The sequence below is a fragment of the Amblyraja radiata genome, chromosome 21, assembly GCF_010909765.2.
Source record: "Amblyraja radiata isolate CabotCenter1 chromosome 21, sAmbRad1.1.pri, whole genome shotgun sequence".
Classification (NCBI taxonomy): Eukaryota; Metazoa; Chordata; class Chondrichthyes; order Rajiformes; family Rajidae; genus Amblyraja; species Amblyraja radiata.
Genome location: NC_045976.1, coordinates 31,772,368 through 31,794,452, shown reverse-complemented (window position 1 = coordinate 31,794,452; position 22,085 = coordinate 31,772,368). Strand labels below are relative to the sequence as shown.

Here is a 22,085-nt window from a genome sequence, read left to right as displayed (position 1 = left end):
TGATCAATGGGGGCAGGGTGGTGGATGTTGACCAAGGCATTTTATAAATTCCCTCATGGTTGGCTGATCTAGAATATGAAAATGCTTGGGATTAACAGTGACTTGGTCATGTAGATTCAGAACAGGTTTACTAATAGAAGACATAGGAAATAGGTGCACGAGTAGGCCATTCGGCCCTTCGAGCCAGCACCACCATTCAACATAATCATTGCTGATCATCCAAAAATCAGTACCCTGTTCCTGCTTTCCTCCCATATCCCTTGATTCCGTTAGCCAGTAGCGGTGGTGGTAAGACAGAAGGTAGTGGTGGTGGTGGAAGGACAATGTTCAAGTTGGAGGTCTGTGACTGGTGGAGTTCCTCAGGAATCTGTGCTGGGGCCATTCCTGTTTGTGATATATTTGAATGAATTGGATGAAAACCTTTATCCATCTCTCACTTGTCAGGCTTTATCCCGCACCCAATTCTGTTCCAACTCCCTCACTCTGTCTGTTGAAGAAGTATCCCAACCCGAAACTCACCTATTCATATTATCCAGGGTTGCTGCCCCTGATCCGCTGAGTTACTCCAGCACGGTGTCTTTTAAAAAAAAATGTTAACATTAATCTGCAATTTCTTGTATCGTCACCAGTTTATTGCACCGGACAATCTGCCTGTAATATTCACGAAGAAAATCTCTAACTGGAATTTAGTATTTTCGACATTTCAGGCCGAGATTACAGTATCTGTAGTCCCTGGCATTACAAATCTACATCCATTGCCCGTCTAAAATACGACAAAAGTAGTTGACATTTAAGATTAAAGCAAAAATCAGATAATCTGCAATTCCAACAGCATTGGAAAACTCCGTGCTCATGCCCAATACCCGAGAGGGAACAATTCAACTCACCTCAGGCCTGACCAAGGAGCAAGATAGACCAGTCGACGAAAAAGACGTAGTACGGTCATGGGCAGATTCATCGGCTATAGGATCTTTGCTCGCAACCGATTGCGAGTTGGCGCCCTTTCCTTCTCACACGCCATTTGCCGGCACTACCAGCACTCATCAGGTGATCCCGCCCATCGGGCCAATCACGGAGGTGAACTTTCTATTCGCTATTGCCAATAGCTCCCCCTTTCTTGGCTCCTCACTCAGGATATGTTCGTCTTCCTGCTGATGAACAAAGATATAGGATCTTTGCTGATGAAGGCGCTTTATTTTTTATTACTGATTGGATTGCTCGACTGCTTGTCTTCCATGTCATTGGCCTAATCACACCGCACATCAAAGATGGCCGCGCTCCCTTGACCCGATCGGCACGGCGGTAGTGTTGCTGCCTGACAGCACTTGCAGCGACAGAGACCCGGGTTCGATCCCAACTACCGGTGCTTGTCTGCACGGCGTTTGTACGTTCTCCCCGTGACCTGCGTCGTTCTTCTCCGAGATCTTCGGCTTCCAAAGACTTAATTGGCTGGGTATAAGTGTACATTGTCCCCAGTGTATGTGTGTAGGGCAGTGTTAATATGCGGGGATCGCACGGACTCGGCGGGCCGAAGACTAAACTAAACAAATCTGGCCATCGCTGTTAAGCCCGCCCTCATCCGCAGCTTGTACAGAACACGCTGGGACGACGTGGCCGGCGCCTGACTGGGGAAGGGCAGCTGTCAATGAGTTGCGTGTAGGTGTCCGCCTCTCCCCGCTCCCCGCTCCACACGGAATCCCGCAAACCTCCGGCAAGGGCGTGTGATACGTTGAACCGTTTCAACTTGGTTGGAATTTGCTGCCTGGGGCGAGCCGCTGGGAAAGTCCGTTGTCATAGACAATCCGAAATTGTGGGCATCATCTCGTCTGCTGTGTTTCTATGTTCCTTATCCAAACGGGGACGGTCAGCGCCCTGGAGGTGCAGACTTTAACTCGACTGTTAAGCAAGGCAGCCATTTATTGTCAGACAGAAATCTTTGAACCTTGGGCTGGTGACGTTTTATCGTTTTTTAATATTTGTTCTACGTAACCATTTCCCCCCCCCCGCGCATACACATCGCCTCCCTGCGTGACCCCCATACAGTGGAAAGAAAATGGAGGCCAAAGCTTTATGCAAAGGAGACGGAGCTTGTAACGCAGTGGCCCCGGAACCTCATCGGCTACGTGGTATTGGGAACAGGGAGCACTCCAGGAATTCTAGGCCTCCCGGGGAGAGACCCAACATCAACGATGAGGAATACGAGGACTCCGAGGCTGAGCAGTATAGGGATGGTCGGAGTGAGGAAGTGAACTGGGAGGCCAAGGTTCAAGCGTATGCTTGGTGCAAGGAGTTTCTTGCGGGATCCTGGAAGTTTATTACTGTGGATGAGTTTCAGATCTCAATCGTCAGGTAAGGATGAACCTGTCAAATCCTTCTCTAGAACTTATAAAGTGCGGCATTTAAAAAAATAAACTAACAGCGGGCTTCAAAAAATGAGGATTGAAATAACTAACAAGAGTAAGGACGTTGAGGAATAATAATTGCTGACATCTAGTTTAAAATTAATTGGACCAGTTCTGGGCCTCAACTATTTGCAATCTATCTTGTTGATTTGGCTGTATTATATCTAAATTTGTCGAGAAGGAACTAAATCTGTTGGGAAGGTAATGTAGGATGCGAAGGGCTGTAGATAACCTGTGGGGAATTTGTAGGCATATGGAATATAATGTGGGGAAACACAAGATTTTCCATTTTGATATATGCAATAGTAAAGTAGAATATCAATTAAATGATTATAAGTTGCTGCAGAAAGATGTGGGTAGTCAAGGTACATACAATGCATCGACAAGATCAATATTGAGAAGGTGTTTCTCTTAATGAAGGGGCATACATTTAGACAAAGACTACCTGTGTAAAACAGGGACAATGAATTTCATCTGAAGATCTTTTATTTTATTAATTAGTATTTTATTGCTCAGTTTGGGTGCACATGTAGCAAAGCCAGTGCTTAATGCCTTTTTAATGGCCTTTGAGAAGGTTGCAGTTGTGACCTTCCAACTTCAACTGCAGCAGTGCTTTTGGTCAAGAAGTTTCAACAGTGCTGTTGAGAAGGAAATTCCATAATTCAGAACTAGTGATAAGCTTTGAAGTTGGGATGGTGTGCAAGTGAAATATACTAGTGGTGGTGTTCTACTCTCCACCTACCAAAGGGGCAATTTTAGTGGCAAATTAACCTGCAAATGCACACATCTTTAGGATGTGGGAGGAAATTGGAGCACCGGAGAGAATTTGTGCTGTCACAGAAAGTACAAACTCCACACATAGGATTGAACTCTGGTCTCCTGCATTGTCAAACAACTATGCTAGCTGTTTGATTTTCTCTGTTCGCAACTAGGTATAGCAGAATTGCAGGACTACAATTTAATTTGTTGGACATGAGAATGGTTAATTGTCTATTGCAAGCCATTTGGTGGCATGGAATACTGTGTTCCTCCTTTAAATTGGTGCCTCATTTCCTGGTGCTCCTCCTAGCATGCCTTTGTGAACTAATTGAACTATGGTTTAGTATCTTCCCATTTTTCTCACCATAAGCATCAAAGTGGTTGGACCAGGACAAATTGCTGGTGATATTTACTCATTAAGATCTTGAAGCGCTTGACCATCTCCACTTCAGCACCATTGACACAGACCGGGGTGTATACTCTACCCTGCTTCCTGATGTTGATGATCAACTCCTTTCATTTGCTGACATTGAAGGAGATCATGCTACGAAGCTCTCTACTTCCCGTACTCCATCTCCTCATTGTTTGAGAGCCAGCTATTACAGTGGTGTCATCTGGAGCTGTGCAGTTGGAAATGTATCTGAGGAATATAAGAGGTCTACTGATTGTGTTCTGTGGATCAGGAAATTGGGGGTCCATTTACAGAGATGGGTGCTGAGTCCTAGGTCCAAGAATCTGGAAATTAGTTTAGTTAGAATATTATATTGAAGGCTATAATCAATGAATAGGAATCTGACATGGGTACCCTTTGATATCCAGATGTGCTCTGTGGATAAATGCAGGAATAGGGATGTAACACCTGCCATGGACTGGTGCATTGTTATGGATCAGAGCTCTCGGGGAAGCTGGAGTTGATGTGTGCCTAACCAGCATCTTGAAGCACTTCATGCAGTGAATTGTGGACGCAGCCCAGACCACCACACAAACCGACCTCCGTTCCATTGACTCCATTTATACCTCACGCTGTCTCGGCAAGGCCAGCAACATAATCAAGGACAAGTTGCACCCTGGTCACTCCCTCTTCTCCCCGCTCCCATCGTGTACAAAATCATGAGACAAATAGATCGGGTAGATGCAGAGTCTCTTGCCGAGAGTAGGGGAATCAAGGACCAGAGGACATAGATTCAAGGTGAAGGGGAAACGCTTTAATATGAATCCGAGGGGTAACTTTCTCACACAAAGGGTGGTGGGTGTATGGAACAAGGTACATTCATAGGACAGGTTTGGAGGGATATGGATCAAGCACAAGTAAGTGTGACTAGTGTAGCTGTTTCCCAATCAGAAACCTTGGATGAACTTTGAGATCCGCACTCTCCTGAAGTCCAGACACAGGGCATTCTCCTCCAATGATACAGTGGCCTACATGAAGACCAGATACGACCTTGGTAAGGCCATCAAAAAGGCCAAAAGGGACTTCTGCTCCAAACTGGAGGACGAGACAGATGTTCGGCAGCTCTGGCAGGACCTGAATGCAAAACCAGGAGGCAGCTCGAATGTCGGTGTAACATCACTCCCTGACGAGCTCAATGCGTTTTACGCACGCTTTGACAGGGAGAATACTGATGTGCCTTCCCGATCCCCCATTCGCTGTGATGGCATTTCAGTCTCAGTCACAGAGGCCGATGTCAGGAAATCCTTCAGAGGGGTGAACCCCCGAAAAGCACCTGGTCCTGATGGTATACCCGGTCGTGTTCTAAACACCTGTGCGGACTAACTGGCGGGAGTTTTTACGGCCATTTCCAACCTCTTACGTCTGAGGTCTGAGGTCCCCGCCTGCTTTAAAAGGGCATCAATTATACCGGTGCCCAAGAAGAGTAAGGTGACGTGCCTCAATGACTATCGACCAGTGGCACTAACGCCGGTGGTGATGAAGTGCTTTGAGAGGTTGATCATGGAGCAAATCAACTCCTACCTCGACAAAAACCTGGACCCACTGCAGTTCGCGTACCGCCACAACAGATCAACGGTGGATGCGATCTCGCTGGCCCTCCATTCCGCACTGGACCACTTGGACAACAAAAACTCATATGTCAGGCTGTTATTCATTGATTACAGCTCGGCATTTAACACAATCATCCCCTCCAAACTGGTTACCAAACTCACAGAACTGGGTCTCTGCGCATCCCTCTGCAACTGGATCCTCGACTTCCTCATCCACAGACCACAGTCTGTTCGTATTGGTGGAAATGTGTCAGCCTCAATAACAATCAGCACGGGAGAACCTCAAGGCTGCGTGCTCAGCCCCCTGCTGTACTCACTCTATACCCATGACTGCGTAGCGAACCACAGTGCGAACTCCATCATCAAGTTCGCTGACGACACCACTATTGTGGGGCGTATCACTGATGGGGATGAGTCAGAATACAGAAGAGAGATCGAGCAACTGTCCATATGGTGCCAGCGCAATAACCTGGTCCTTAACACCAGCAAAACCAAGGAACTGATTGTGGAATTTGGAAGGAGTAGGAGGGGGACCCACAGCCCCATTTATATCAACGGGTCGATGGTTGAAAGGGTCAAGAACTTCAAATTCCTGGGCGTGTGCACATCTCTGAAGATCTTTCCTGGTCTGAGAACACTAACGCAATTATCAAAAAAGCTCATCAGCGCCTCTACTTCCTGAGAAGATTACGGAGAGTCGGTTTGTCAAGGAAGACTCTAACTTCTACAGGTGCACAGTCGAGAGCATACCGACCAGTTACATCGTGGCTTGGTTCGGCAATTTGAGCGCCCTGGAGAAGAAAAGACTACAAAAAATAGTAAACACTGCCCAGCCCATCTGACCTTCCTTCCATCGAGGGGATTTATCGCAGTCGCTGCCTCAAAAAAGCTGGCAGTATCATCAAAGACTCACACCATCCTGGCCACACACTCATCTCCCTGCTACCTTCACGTAGAAGGTACAGGAGCCTGAAGACTGCAACAACCAGGTTCAGGAATAGCTGCTTCCCCACAGCCATCAGGCTATTAAACCTGGCTTGGACAAAACTCTGATTATTAATAACCACTTTCTGTTATTTGCACTTTATCAGTTTATTTATTCATGTGTGTATATATTTATATCATGGTATATGGACACATTTATCTGTTTTGTAGTAAATGCATACTATTTTCTGTGTGCTTAAGCAAAGCAAGAATTTCATTGTCCTATACAGGGACACATGACAATAAACTCACTTGAACTTGAACATTGTTGGCCGGTGTGGGCAAGTTGGGCCGAAAGGGCTGTTTCCACACTGTATCATTCTATAACTATCAGGCAAAATGTATAGAAGTGTGAAAATGCAGACCTCAAGATTCAGGGACAGTTTCCGAGCTGTTATCAGGCAACTGAATCATCCTCCCACAACCAGAGAGCAGTATCTACCTCATTGGTGATCCTCGGACTATCCTTGATCAGACTTTGCTGGCTTTACCTTGCACTAAACGTTATTCCCTTTTCATGTATCCATACACTAAATGGCTCGATTGTAATCATGTGTTGTCTTTCCGCTGACTGGATAGCACGCACCAAAAGCTTTTCACTGTGCCTCGTACACGAGACAATAAACAAACTGAACTGTTGGGTTACTGGGTGGTAGTCACATGATATACAGTGCATTTTAAAAGTATTCAGACCCCTTCACCTTTTCCACATTTTGTTACGTTACAGCCTTATTCTAAAATAGATTAAATTCATTTATTTTAATCATCCATCTACACGCAATACCTCGTAATATAAAAGTGAAAACAGGTGTTTAGAAACTTTTGCTAAGTAATTAAAAAGAAATAACTGAAATATCACAATTACGTAAGTATTCAGCCCTTTGGTATGACCTCAAAATTGAGCTTCATTGCATCCTGTTTCCATTGGTTATCTTTGAGATGTTTCTACAACTTGATTGGAGTCCACAAGAGGTAAATTAAATTGATTGTACATGATTTGGAAAGGCACACTTCTGTCTATATAAGGTCCCACAGTTGACAGTGCACGTCAGAACAAAAACCAAGCCATCAAGGCTGTGCTACCTGCCGATCACCAACCCCTCACACTCACCCCCTACGACGTATACGTGGCACTGAGTAGGACTAATGCACGTAAAGCTGCTGGCCCTGACGGCATCCCCGGGCGCGTGCTCAGGGCCTGTGCTGCGCAGCTGACAGACGTCTGGACTGACATCTTCAACCTGTCACTTGCCCAAGCAGTTGTCCCCACGTGCCTTAAAACCACCTCCATCGTGCCAGTGCCAAAACACTCCACTGCGGCAAGCCTCAACGACTTCCGCCCAGTTGCACTTACCCCCATCATCACCAAGTGCTTCGAGAGGCTGGTCCTGGCACACCTCAAAAGCTGCCTACCCCCCACACTGGATCCCTATCAGTTTGCCTACCGCAAGAACAGGAGTACGGAGGATTCCATCTCAACGGCACTTCACTCCGCCCTCTCCCACCTCGACAACAGAGACACTTACGTAAGAATGCTGTTCATCGATTACAGCTCAGCATTCAACACCATTATACCATCAAAACTGATCACCAAACTCGGTAACCTGGGCATCGACCCCTCCCTCTGCAGCTGGATACTGGACTTTCTAACCAACAGACCCCAGTCTGTTAGGTTAGACAAGCACACCTCTTCAACCCTCACCCTGAACACCGGCGTTCCACAGGGCTGTGTGCTGAGCCCCCTCCTCTACTCCCTCTTCACCTATGACTGCACACCTGTACATGGTACTAACACCATCATCATATGCAGATGATACATCGGTGATTGGCCTCATCAGCAACAACGATGAGTCGGCCTACAGGGAGGAGGTCCAGCACTTAGCTGCATGGTGCGCTGACAACAACCTGGCCCTTAACTCCAGGAAGACCAAGGAGCTCATTGTAGACTTCAGGAAGTCCAGGGGCGGCACGCACACCCCCATCCACATTAACGGGACGGAGGTGGAACGTGTTTCTAGCTTCATGTTCCTGGGAGTCAACATCTCCGATGACCTCTCTTGGACCCACAATACCTCAACTCTGATCAAGAAGGCTCACCAGCGTCTCTTCTTCCTGAGGAGACTGAAGAAGGTCCATCTGTCTCCTCAGATCCTGGTGAACTTCTACCGCTGCACCATCGAGAGCATCCTTACCAACTGCATCACAGTATGGTATGGCAACTGCTCTGTCTCCGACCGGAAGGCATTGCAGAGGGTGGTGAAAATTGCCCAACGCATCACCGGTTCCTCGCTCCCCTCCATTGAGCCTGTCCAAAGCAAGCGTTGTCTGCGGAGGGCGCTCAGCATCGCCAAGGACTGCTCTCACCCCAACCATGGACTGTTTACCCTCCTACCATCCGGGAGGCGCTACAGGTCTCTCCGTTGCCGAACCAGCAGGTCCAGGAACAGCTTCTTCCCGGCGGCTGTCACTCTACTCAACAACGTACCTCGGTGACTGCCAATCACCCCCCCCCCCCCCCCCCGGACACTTATTATTATTTATTCAAATCATTTGCTATGTCGCTCTTCCAGGGAGATGCTAAATGCATTTCGTTGTCTCTGTATTGTACACTGACAATGACAATTTAAATTGAATCTGAATCTGAATCTGAAAGACGAAGGAATTGCCCGTAGATCTCCGAGACAGGATTGTGTCGAGACACAGATCTGGGGAAGGGTATAAAACAATTTTTGCAGCTTTGCAGGTCCCGAAGAACACTGTGGCCTCCGTCATTCTTAAATGGAAGAACTTTGAAACTACCAGGACTCTTCATAGAGCTGGCCGCCCGGCCAAACTGATTAATTAGGGGAAAAGGGCCTTGGTCAGGGAGGTGACCAAGATCCCGATGGTCACTCTGACAGAGCACCAGAGTTCCTCTGTGGAGATGGGAGAAACATCCAGAAGGACAACTATATCTGCAGCACTCCCGGGCCGTTATGTTAGAGTGGCCAGACGGAAGCCAGTCCTCAGTAAAAGGCACATGACAGTTCGCTTGGAGTTTGCCAAAAGGCACCTAAACAAGATTCTCTGGTCTGATGAAACCAAGATTGAACTCTTTGGCCTGAATGCCAAGTGTCGCGTCTGGAGGAAACCAGGCACTGCTCATCACCTGGCAAATACCATACCTACGGTGAAGCATGGTGGTGGCAGCATCGTGCTGTGGGGATGTTTTTCAGCAGCAGGAACTAGTCAGGAGAAGGGAAAGATGAACGGAGCAAAGTACAGAGAGATCCTTGATGAAAACCTGCTCCAGAGCGTTCTGGACCTCACACTAGGGCGGAGGTTCACCTTCCAACAGGACAACGACCCTAAGCACGTAGCCAAGGCAACGCAGGATTGGCTTCGTGACAAGTCTGTGAATGTCCTTGAGTGGCCCGGACTTGAACCTGATCGAATATCTCTGGAGGGACCTGAAAATAGCTGTGCATTGATGCTCCCCATCCAACCTGAGCTTGATAGGATCTGCAGAGAAGAATGGGAGAAATTACCCAAATACAGGTGTGCTAAGCTTGTAGCATCATACCCAGGAAGACTTGAGGCTGTAAGGTGCCTCAACAAAATACTGAGTAAAGGGTCTGAATCATTATGTAAATGTGATATTTCAGTTGTTTGTTTTTAATTACTTTGCAAAAGTTCTAAACACCTGTTTTCACTTTATTATTATAGGGTATTGTGTATAGATTGATGAGAAAAAAAATTAATCCATTTTAGAATAAGGCTGTAACGTAACAAAATGTGGAAAAAGTGAAGGGGTCTGAATACTTTCTGAATGCACTATATTGTTGTAGCGGAAGGAACTGCAGATGCTGGTTTAAACTGAAGATAGACCCAAAATGCTGGAGTAATTCAGCGGGACAGGCAGCATATCTGGAGAGAAGGAATGGGTGACGTTTCGGTCGATACACTTCTTCAGACTGACAGCCTTCAGTCCGAAGAAGGATTTCGACCCGAAACGCCACCCTTTCCTTCTCTCCAGAGATGCTGCCTGTCCCGCATGATATCTAGTTTCTGTTTGCTTCTGGGGTGACAAAGCATATTGAAACTTCAGATTGGAGTGAGGAGTGGTGAAAGATGTTCTTGAATATTCCTGGCAGCTTGTCTGTGCAGGTTCTGAGGACATGGCCAGGAGCTCTATCTGGGCAAGTTACGTTCTGTGGGTTCACTCTCAGGAAGGCTACTCTGATATCACCAATGATTCTTACTGCTCTCCCACTGACACTTCAGTCTGAAGTAGATTGATAGAGCATTGGAAGGGTTAATAGGGAATGATGAAATTGTAGCTGAGTATGACAAATGGTATCAGCCACCAACCTTAAAGCAATTGAAGTTTATTGCTTTGATCCAGAAATTAACTTGTATGTGCTGTGTTTTTTAACCTTTGTCCTTGAACCTTTGCCCTGTACAGATTCATTTTAGAAAATGAGTCATTTACTTGCCCCACAGTTTAATGATGTGGCAACTATAGTATGCTGGAGAGCTTGAGTGGAGTAAAGTGAATTGCCCCTCTCTTGATGGGAGTCTTTTCAAGATATGTATTTTTGTACCCATGGGGGTGGGGAGCGATACTTTGAGCTGTTTCTTCGCCCCTTCCTCGCGGCCTACCATCGAAACTGGAGCGGCGTTTCCTGTCAGGACAGCGCTGGGATACCAACACTGAGCGGGCGATGCCTTACTGGGTCGCCGAGCGGTAAGCTCCGGAGTGCGGTGACCGCCGACTCCAACATGGAGGAGCTGTGGCTGCGGGTGGCGCTGAATTTAAAACACCGCGGCGCCTGGGATCCGAGATCGCCAGAGTCGGAGCTCCAGCCAACGCAGCCTGAGGACTACGGGTGCCGCAGTCTCTGGGGAGGGAGCGGCCGCTCCAGACATTTTCCAAGCCGCTGAGGAGTGTTTACCCGACGCCGGAGTTCCAGCTTTCCGGCAAAGAGGGCCTGAAAACATCGGACTGGGTGCGGAGTCCACAAATAGGCCCCGACCTCGGGTGTTTCACAGTGGAAGAGGACTTAACTTTTTGTTGCCTTTCCCCACAGTTGAAAATTTTGATTCTGTTGTGGGGGGACGTTCTTGTTGAATTCTATAATGTGTTATGTCATTTTTCTGATTTTTAATTTTTCTATGGATGTACGGAAACTTTATTATTTCTTTTATGTAAAGCACTTTGGTTTCAATGCGAGTTGATTTAAACGTGTTACATAAATACAATTTACTTACTTACTTACTGATGTTATTTTTCACATTATTAATATTTCAAGGATTTAAAAAAGCCAACTTTAACAAGATTTTTACTATTAAAATCCTTCCTGCCACCTCCCACCAAACCTTGATACCATGTTGCAATACAGGAACACTGTGCTTCCACCAACTGTTCACCTGAATGGGATATCACAGTCCTCCACCTGACATTTGCAACAATGTTGCCATCACACAACACTTACTCCAGCTCCTGGCAGGACAGGAGGGTGAATTGGTATTGCAATTGGAGAAGTGCAATTGCAAATTTTTTTAAGTCCAGTGCTGGGCGGAGGCAGGGAATGCTGGAATTTTACGTTTGGCAACGGGTTGAATTGGGGAGCCACGCCTCTCGTGGGGGCTACGGGTTACTGGGGAACGGGTTGCGTTGAGGGACCAGGCCTCCTCCCATGTGACAGGGACCCAACGGGTGCCAGTTGGTCTACTCTCCAATAAACTTTCCCTTTTCTCCTTATAGCTATATCCCCTAGTGTTGGACATTTCCACCCTGGGGGAAAAGGTTCTGAATGTCTACCCTGTCTATGCCTCTCATAATGTTATATATCAAGGTAAAACAAATCCTCTGGTAATATAGAAGAAGCAGCAGAATCCTTAGAGCTGTTATCTTGTCTCCACACTGAGGAGAAACCCTTAGTTTTGTTGTGTGGCACCACAAACCCACTTAATTCCTGTTTCTGAATTTGAAATCTGGCCTGGATGGCCTGACAGCAGAGTTCCCCACACATTCTGGGGGATCCTGGGGAAGGACTACACCATGGTCCTGAGGGAGAGCCTGACAACCGGGGAGACTTCTCCACCCCTGTCTTGGTGGAGGGCTGTCATGGTCCTTCTGCCCAAGAAGGATGATCTCCGCCTTCTATAGAACTGGTGCCCGGTCTCCCTCCTCTGTACATAGAAACATAGAAAATAGGTGCACGAGGAGGCCATTCGGCCCTTCGAGCCAGCACCGCCATTCATTGTGATCATGGCTGATCGTCCCCTATCAATACTCCACTAGCCCTTAGAGCTTTATCTAACTCTCTCTTAAATCCATCCAGTGACTTGGCCTCCACTGCCCTCTGTGGCAGGGAATTCCATAAATTCACAACTCTCTGGGTGAAAAAGATTTTTCTAGCCTCAGTCTTAAATGACCTCCCCGTTATTCTAAGAGTGTGGCCCCTGGTTCTGGACTCGCCCAACATTGGGAACATTTTTCCTGCATCTAGCTTGTCCAGTCCTTTTATAATTTTATATGTTTCTATAAGATATCCCCTCATCCTTCTAAACTCCAGTGAATACATGCCTAATCTTTTCAATCTTTCCTCATATGACAGTCCCGCCATCCCAGGGATCAATCTTGTGAACCTACGCTGCACTGCCTCAATCACAAGGATGTCCTTCCTCAAATTAGGAGACTAAAACTGTACACAATACTCCAGATGTGGTCTCACCAGAGCCCTATACAACTGCAGAAGAACCTCTTTACTCCTATATTGAAATCCTCTTGTTATGAAGGCCAACATTCCATTAGCTTTCTTCACTACTTTCTTCACTTGTACCATCTACAAGGTCTTTGCAAAGGCAATGGCCAACCGTCTAGGTCCAGTGCTGGTCCAAGTGATCCACGCTGACCACTTACACATTCTCGGGCCGGTCCATCCAGGATAATATCCATCTGGGCCGGGGCCTGGTCTACCTTGCTCAGGAGACTGGTGTACCAACTGCCTTTCTCTCCCTCGACCAGGAGAAAGTGTTCTACAGGGTGGATCTTGAGTATCTGCTGAGGACTCTGCGGGCGTTTGGGTTCAGACCGCACTTTTTGGTCCGGATCCGGCTTTTATACGCCGCCGCGGAGTGCCTCGTCAAAGTAAAAGGATCCTTGTCGACCCCCATTGTCTCTTGAAATGCTCCTTACATTAACTCTAATGCTCCTTGCATTAAAGTAAATAAAGCTCAACCTACCGGCTCTCTCAAGGTTCCCTTCCTGTCTCTGCTTACTGTCCTTGCTGCACTAGCCTGTTCCATTTTCTACAAATGAGTCATGTTGCACTGTTTTGATTTCATCCCACTGGTTTCATCACTCGTAACAAGCACTTGCAAACCTCCCTGCAAGGATGGTGGTCCCCTTCTAGTACCAAGAGAACCCTGATTTCCTGGTCACTCTTATCAAATCAGTTCTGGTGTTTCTAGGAGAGAATCTTTGGTGCAGAATACTCAACTACACATTAGGGTGATTCAGATCCTATGGATAGTGGCAGTTGTGTAAAGAGGTATTGTTTAAAAACATCCTTGAGATCTTCAACATTGTTTTGCTTGCCGCAAAGTTTCTGCTGGTGCCTTTGTTAATAGGCCAGGTTGATAAAGGTGAGCATATTGGTCATGGGAACATGCTTTGATGTGGATATATTTGCGACATACTTTAATAGCTGCAAAGTTTGGTTTGGAGATCGAATTCTGTCTCAGATGCAAAGGGTGTAGATGGGACCATGTTCTAAGCATTTCATCAGGATGGTTCTATTGGAGTTGGTGTTCCTTACTCCCTCCTTGACAATTGCTCTACCAGAGGCTTGTTCCTTTTTATATGCCTGGCATTGATGTCAATTCAATTTACTATGGCCTTCATCTCTGCATGGCAGTTGCAAGTGTGCATCCTTGGTGCATACTGTACCCAGCCATAATTTTGGGTAGTTTATGAAGAAGCTCAAATAATAGTACAATTCATACCAGGGAAAATTAACCTGGCCTAGAATTGTTGTCCATCTTGCAGCTGGATGGCTGGATTTGGCTGTGGACTATCTCTTCAAATTGTGATTATGACTGCTATTAGATATGAATCTCAGCTGGGTATCTCTTGTCATGCGCTACTTATTATTCGAGGCCATGGCATAATCTGGACCCTTGGTTTCAGATTATTTTTAGAACATCGAAATGATTAACCCTTGCAATGTTGACACTTGTCCACCTTTCCTATTACGAACAAACGCTACACTGGAACAAAATCCTGAATTTGGTTGGCAAATAGTTAATAGTTTTCTTGTCTGCACCCTTTTGTTTCTAGTGGAGGCCTCAGTAACCTCTTGTATCTCTGCACACTGCCAGATCATGTGCTGAGTGTGGGCGATGAACCTCGCCAGGTACTGCTGCGAGTTTATGGCGCCATCCTGCAGGTATGTGGCAAAACCATTTAAACTCTTGGACTATTTGAAAATTGTTTCCCATATCAAATTGGGACCCTTTTAAAGAATTATCGATTCCTTTATGTTCATTTTTGCTCTGCCAACTTTCTCCAGTTTTTAACGTGCTTACACTTGTAGCACTTTAATCGACTTGTCAAGGGTCTGCAAAATGTTCACTCGAACTGCATAGCTGAATACTGAAAATTATTTTTCACTCACTAGAGGGCAGAAGAATTTATTTTAACTGGGATAAGACTCGGGGATTTGATGTATGTTAAGCTTGTTCACACCACAGAAGTGAACATTTGTTTAGCATCAGATAGACACAAAAAGCTGGAGTAGCTCAGCAGGACAGGCAACATCTATGGAGAGAAGGAATTGGTGACATTTCAGGTCGAGACCCTTCTTCAGAAAACGCCTTGATCCGAAACGCCACCCATTCCTTCTCTCCAGAGATGCTGCCTGTCCCTCCTGCATTTTGTGTCTATCTTCGGTTTAAACCAGCATCTGCAGTTCCTTCCTACACATTTGTTTAGCCTTGTTTTCTTATTGCTGTCCCAGTTTGTATCTGGATTGTGAAGTGCCCACAGTCTATGTACTTGCGGCAGGATTTTAATTGATAGTACCTAGCTGCAATAAAATTCTCCCTGGTTAGGAACAAGGAGAGTACTGAATTTGGATGAAGGCATATCTTTCCACATGAATTGCACACTACAGCACAGCTTTGTTCATCTAGGAATTGGAGATTGCACAAAATGAGGTCATTTGATCTATCAAGTGTGTGACCTTCTAGTGCTACATCCAGAAGACGCCTGTTTCAAGGTGTTACACCAAAAAAGGAGGTAACTTCTTAAATTGGGATTTGTGCTGTTAAATCGAAAACCATGTTTCTGTTTCCATGTTGCTATGACATACAGTGGCTTGCAAAAGTATTCATACCCCTTGAACTTTTCCACATTTTGTCACGTTACAACCACAAACGTAAATGTATTTTATTGGGATTTTATGTGATAGACCAACACAAAGTGGCGCATAATTGTGACGTGGAAGGAAAATGACACATGGTTTTCAAATTTTTTTACAAATAAAAAACTGAAAAGTGTGGCGTGCAAAAGTATTCAGCCCCCTTTACTCTGATACCCCTAAATAAAATCCAGTGCAACCAATTGCCTTCAGAAGTCACCTAATTAGTAAATAGAGTCCACTTGTGTGTAATCTAATCTCAGTATAAATACAGCTGTTCTGTGAAGGCCTCAGAGGTTTGTTAGAGAACATTAGTGAACAAACAGCATCATGAAGCCCAAGGAACACACCAGACAGGTCAGGGATAAAGTTGTGGAGAAGTTTAAAGCAGGGTTAGGTTATAAAGAATATCCCAAGCTTTGAACATCTCACGGATCACTGTTCAATCCATCATCTGAAAATGGAAAGAGTATGGCTCAACTGTAAACCTACCAAGACATGGCCGTCCATTTAAACTGACAGGCCGGGCAAGGAGAGCATTGATCAGAGAAGCAGCTGCAGAGGAGCTGCAGAGATCCACAGCTCAGGTGGGAGAATCTGTCCACAGGACAACTATTAGTCGTGCACTCCACAAATCGGGCCTTTATGGAAGAGTGGCAAGAAGAAAGCCATTGTTGAAAAAAAGCCATAAGAAGTCCCGTTTGCAGTTTGCCACAAGCCATGTGGGGGACACAGCAAACATGTGGAGGAAGGTGCTCTGGTCAGATGAGACCAAAATTGAAGTTTTTAGCCTAAATGCAAAACGCTATGTGTGGCGGAAATCTAACACTGCACATCATCCTGAACACACCATCCCCACTGTGAAACATGGTGGTGGCAGCATCATGCTGTGGAGATGCTTTTCTTCAGCAGGGACAGGGAAGCAGGTCAGAATTGATGGGAAGATGGATGGAGCCAAATACAGGGCAATCTTGGAAGAAAACCTGTTAGAGTCTGCAAAAGACTTGAGACTGGGGCGGAGGTTCACCTTCCAGCAGGACAACGACCCTAAACATACAGCCAGAGCTACAATGGAATGGTTTAGATCAAAGCATATTCATGTGCTAGAATTGCCCAGTCAAAGTCCAGACCTAAATCCAATTGAGAATCTCTGGCAAGACTTGAAAATTGTTGTTCACAGAAGCTCTCCATCCAATCTGACTGAGCTTGAGCTATTTTGCAAAGAAGAATGGGCAAAAATTTCAGTCTCTAGATGTGCAAAGCTGATAGAGACATACCCCAAAAGACTTGCAGCTGTAATTGCAGCGAAAGGTGGTTCTACAAAGTATTGACTCAGGGGGTCTGAATACTTTTGCACGCCACACTTTTCAGTTTTTTATTTGTAAAAAAATTTGAAAACCATGTATCATTTTCCTTCCACTTCACAATTATGCACCACTTTGTGTTGGTCTATCACATAAAATCCCATTAAAATACATTTACGTTTGTGGTTGTAACGTGACAAAATGTGGAAAAGTTCAAGGGGTATGAAAATTTTTGCAAGCCACTGTATGCTGAAGTATTTTTATGGTCCTGAGTTATCAGCTTTCATTTTACTACTTGGTTTCTCATTAAGCAATATTAGAGTTTGGGAATTGCAACATAATTTTGTGTGCTTGTGATTTCAAGTCATGTGAAAATACTCTTGTGAATAGCACCAAACAATGGACCCACTTAATACCTTTTATTCATGTATATTTTATTCCACTTTTAGTTCTAAGATGGACAATTCTTTGCTCTGCTATATTCCTGGCCTAAAACTCCCATCTCTTTCTTGCTTCTCTAGTGTGAAAAGCCTGTGGATATGTTTATCACACCAGAGGCCCAATACACACCTGGTCCTACTTCCCTCATTTTACTTTCAAGCCATATCCCATGTTACCCAGTCCCCAACTAAAATTAATGGCTCCTCTTGATGCATGTTCTAATGGTTCTGCAGCTAACTGATCCTGCTTTATCAATGCAGGCATCCTGCATTAATTGCTCATTACTGTGATAAGAATATGATTGGAGTTTTGTTTACTAGCTAATGATATCTCTAGTTTCCAAATTAAACTTGGGTCATTTTCTGATGTATATTTCCCATTTTTAAATTTGGCCATTCATGTAGCCACATGCATTAAGCAAAATGTGCAGAAAGGGAATATATTTAGATTTGTATCTAACCTATGACATCCTGGCCATGTTTGATGTCTGGAGAGTTTTACTTTGTATCTAATTAGGGATCTTGGCAAGAGTAGTGCCCATTAGAGATGTTATACATGTCCTGGGAATGTACACTAGGATGGTGAAGTAAAACACTTTTATTGCCCATCTTGAGCTACATATTGTTCAAATGAAGAAATCTATAGACAAGGGGCAAAGGACATTTATTGTCACATGCACCAATTGGTGCAGTGAAATGTGAGTTACCAAAGTACCACTGGTGCAAATCAAAAAGGAAAATCCAAAAGCATTTGAGATGTATGAAGGGTTGGGGGTAACAAGTAAGTGCCATTTGGATCCAAAAATGCAATATGTGCTCACAGTTGATGAAAGTGTAGTTTTAAAATAATATTTATTTCTATTCCCTAAAGAGAAGGATATTGTATTTGGAGAGATTTTGGGAGGATAATATTGGAATTCTGGAGCATTTTATGCATGAAGATGCTATTTGCATGCCTTTTGCAAGCTTAAAATGGGCAAAGTTACTATGAAAGGGAGGAGATGGCTGGGACCCTGATGTGTTTAATTTTGCTGCCCATGGGTGAAATAACATGATTAGAAGAAAGTTGACGTGGTGCCCTTATTCAAGCAAAGGAATGGTGATAAACCAAATAATTCATGGACTATTTATTGAGTCCGAATGAAATGACTGAAAAACATTGTAATTACTGTATTTGGAAAGGCAGGAATGCAGTGTCATTTTAGTGCGACATCCCGTTTAACCACTTGTTTTCTTTTGTTTGAAGAGGCAACAATGTATTGATGAGAGCAGTGCAGTTTATATACTTCAGTTAGGTCTTTGACAAAGGTCCATGTAGGAAACTCATCCAATGTTTGCAGCACATGGGATTCAGGGGAAGTTGGCAAATTGGATCCAAAGCCAGCTTGATGATAGAGGGTGAAATGGAAGCCTGTGGGAAGTAATGTACCACAGGCCCTAGTATTGGGACCTTTATTTATTGTCTATATCATTTCAATTATTATGAAAGTAGATTCGTGAAAATTGATTTGACATGACACAGGTGTTGGTGAGGATTGTAATTGTGGGCTTTAGGATGATATTGATCAGCTGGTAATGTGTAGGAAAGAACTGCAGATGCTGGTTTAAGTCAAAGGTAGAGTAATGGCAGATGGAATTTAATCTTGCAGTGTGGTGTCGTTTGGGAGGACTAAAGGGTCGGGCAAACATCTTGACTGATGGACAGTTCTGAGGAACAGAGGGTCCTTGGTGTATAAGGGCAGCATGGTGGTGCAGAAAGTTGCTGCCTTTCTGTGTCACAGACTTGGGTTCAATCCTGACTTTGGGTGCTCTCTGTATGGAGTTTGTTCTCCCTGTGACCATGTGGGTTTTCTCCAGGTGCTCTGGTTTCTTCTCTCATTCCAGAGACGTGCAGGTTTGCAGGTTAATTGGCTTCTGTAAATGTTTAGGATAGAACTAGTCAGAGATCACCCTAGTTTAGGATAGAACTAGGGTGATCTCTGGTCGATGTGGACTCGGTGAGCTGAAGGGCCTATTTCCAAGCTGTATCTCTAAACTAAATCTGATTCCTGAAGGTGGCAGCCTGGATTCATAATATGGTAGAAGATGCCATATGGATACATGACTGGATTAGCCAGTGAGGTTGCATAAATTAGGTTCCCATGAATTAGGCCACATTTGGAATATGGCACAGTTTTAGTCACTACAATGTAGGAGCAAGGAGAAACTGGAAATACTAGGTTTGTTTTCTATGGAGTAGAAGAAGCTGAAGGGGTTGGGGGAGGGGGGGGGGGGGGGGGGGGGAGGCGCAGGCTTGAGGGAGGTATACAAAATTATGAAGGTCCCAAGTCGGAAAATATTAGAAATTTCAACCGACATCAGAGGTATCTAATACCAGATGACATAACTTTTGGATAAGGAGGATCTGAGAAAAATGCCTGCCCGCCCCCCCCCCCCCCCCCCCCCCCCCATCATCCCAAGAGCATGAATGCAATCTGGAATTTATTATCTGAGAAGGTTGTGGAGGCAGGTATATCCATATTTGTTTCTAGGCGAGCACTAGAATCAGTGCATAAACCTTAGACCAAGTAAATGGGATTAATGTATAGGTAAGCACTTGATGGCATGTACATCCAAAGGACCTATTTCTATGCTGCATAATTTCTAACCTGATGCTGTTTAAATTGCTAATCTATTATCTAATGTAAACTGCCTGTTTTCAAAAGCCATTTCCAGAAAGTAGTGGTCATCCTAATGGATGTGAATTTTGCTGTTTTGACAGTAGGCATTTTTGTTGTCCCTCGCAGGGTGTGGATTCTCTGGTACTGGAGAGCGTGATGTTTGCTGTATTGGCAGAACGTGCCTTGGGACCAAGATTATATGGAGTGTTTCCGCGGGGACGTTTGGAGCAATACATTCCAGTATGAAGTTATTTCTCTCCTGTGTTACTTTTAAAATTTGAAAATTATTCCTGTACCATTTGCAGCATCCATGTACAGTCATTCATCCTCTATGGGGATACCCTACTCATCAGAGGCCTTGCTGAACTGGTTGCAAATGGTTTACTGCATTGGGCTTGTTGACTAGAATTGGCAGTTGGAGGTGGTATTGAACCTGCTGGCATAGTAAGTGGCCAAAAATGAAATTAACTTGTGCATTCTCTTTGTAGCATGTCCTCTTATTTCTCATCTCCTTCACACAATTATTTTAAGATCTTGTTATTGTCAGTCCAGACCATGCTTCAGTATGGGTGGACCTGGTTTGTTTCCTTTGCTAACCTCTATGTTGTGCAGCTGGTGGGAGATTAGATCTGTGCAGCATTTATAGACCAGATGTGATAAAGAACTCCATTTAAGCAATAGTGAAGCAATGTCTAAAATATTCTTTAGCATGTGGACAAGTGTCATTCCTGTATCATCTCATTGTGCATTCTTGCAAAAAGACATATTTGTTCATATTCTTCCCAATTTAATGTAAATGTTTACAACACTATGAATGGAAGCAAAACCAATTAATTTTAGTGTTCTTACTCCATTGATTGGAAGTTCTTCAGATTCTTTATGCAAACAGAACCTTTATCCTTAAAAGGGCACGACATGCTGGAGTAACTCAGCCGGTCAGACAGCATTGCTGGAGAACATGGATAGGTGACGGTTTGGGTCGAGACCCTTCTTCAGACATAAAACGTCACTGTTGCACGTTCTCCAGAGATACTGTCTGACATGTACCAGATCAAAACCACCTTAAATTTGCTCATCTGAATGCTTGGAGTATATAGTATATAGCTGCTGTTTTAAAGTGTCGTTGCTATAAGATTGTCACTTTAGTGATGTCCTTGTACAACTGGGTTACACAGCATTCTATAGCATTTAGGAGTGTGCTGAATATAGCATAATGCCCAAAAGGCTGAGCAGCAGACCTTAATTCTATTATAGATATTTTAGATGGGATGGTACTGAATAATTCCTGATCCTTCACCTGTTTCAGTCACAGTGCCCTCCATAATATTTGGGACAAAGACTCATCATTTATTTATTTGCCTCTGAACTCCACAATTTGAGATTTGTACTAGAAAAAATCAAGTGGTTAAAGTGCACATTGTCAGATTTTAACAAAGGCCATTTTTATCCATTTTGGTTTCACCACGTATAAATTACAGCAGTGTTTATACATAGTCCCCCTCCCCCATTGCAGGGCACCATAATGTTTGGGACACAGGTGTCATGTAAATGAAAGTAGCGATGTTTAGTATTTTATTGCATATCCTTTGCATGCAATGACTGCTTGAAGTCTGCGATGCATGGACATCACAAGTTTCTGGGTGTCTTCACTGGTGATGCTCTGCCAGGACAGTATTGCAGCCATCTTTAGCTTATGCTTGTTTTGGGGGATAGTCCCCTTCAGTTTTCTCTTCAGCATATAAAAGGAATGCTCAATTGGGTTCAGATCTGGTGATTGACGGCCACTCAAAAATTGACCATTTTTTAGCTTTGAAAAACTCCTCTGTTGCTTTAGCAATATGGTTGGGATGATTGTCTTGATGTAGAATGAACTGCCGGCCAATGAGTTTTGAGGCAATTGTTTGAACTTGAGCAGATAGGATGTGTCTACACACTTCAGAATTCATTTGGCTACTGCTGATGGTAGTTGGTGCCAAACTAGGAACATGTGAAACCAAAATTTTCCTGCACCTTTTAGCCCCCCATTTCTCAAGTTTCTTCTTGTAGTTGAGTGATGCCTATATTAGTGAGGTTGTGCACTTATTATGAAGGATGGGCTGGAAAGTTGCATATATTTAATGTGGCATCC

At 44.6% G+C, this 22,085-nt stretch overlaps 1 protein-coding gene across 1 annotated transcript in view; it reads left to right on the top strand.

The window, feature by feature from the left end:
- Positions 1-1,526: 1,526 nt before the first annotated feature.
- LOC116985283 (choline/ethanolamine kinase-like) overlaps positions 1,527-22,085 on the top strand; it is a 28,809-nt gene continuing 8,250 nt past the window's right edge. The window contains exons 1-3 of the mRNA XM_033039963.1: positions 1,527-2,349; positions 14,473-14,581; positions 20,084-20,197. Coding sequence (XP_032895854.1) covers positions 2,054-2,349; positions 14,473-14,581; positions 20,084-20,197 — 519 coding nt within the window. The 5' untranslated portion in view covers positions 1,527-2,053. The remainder of the gene's footprint in view (positions 2,350-14,472; positions 14,582-20,083; positions 20,198-22,085) is intronic.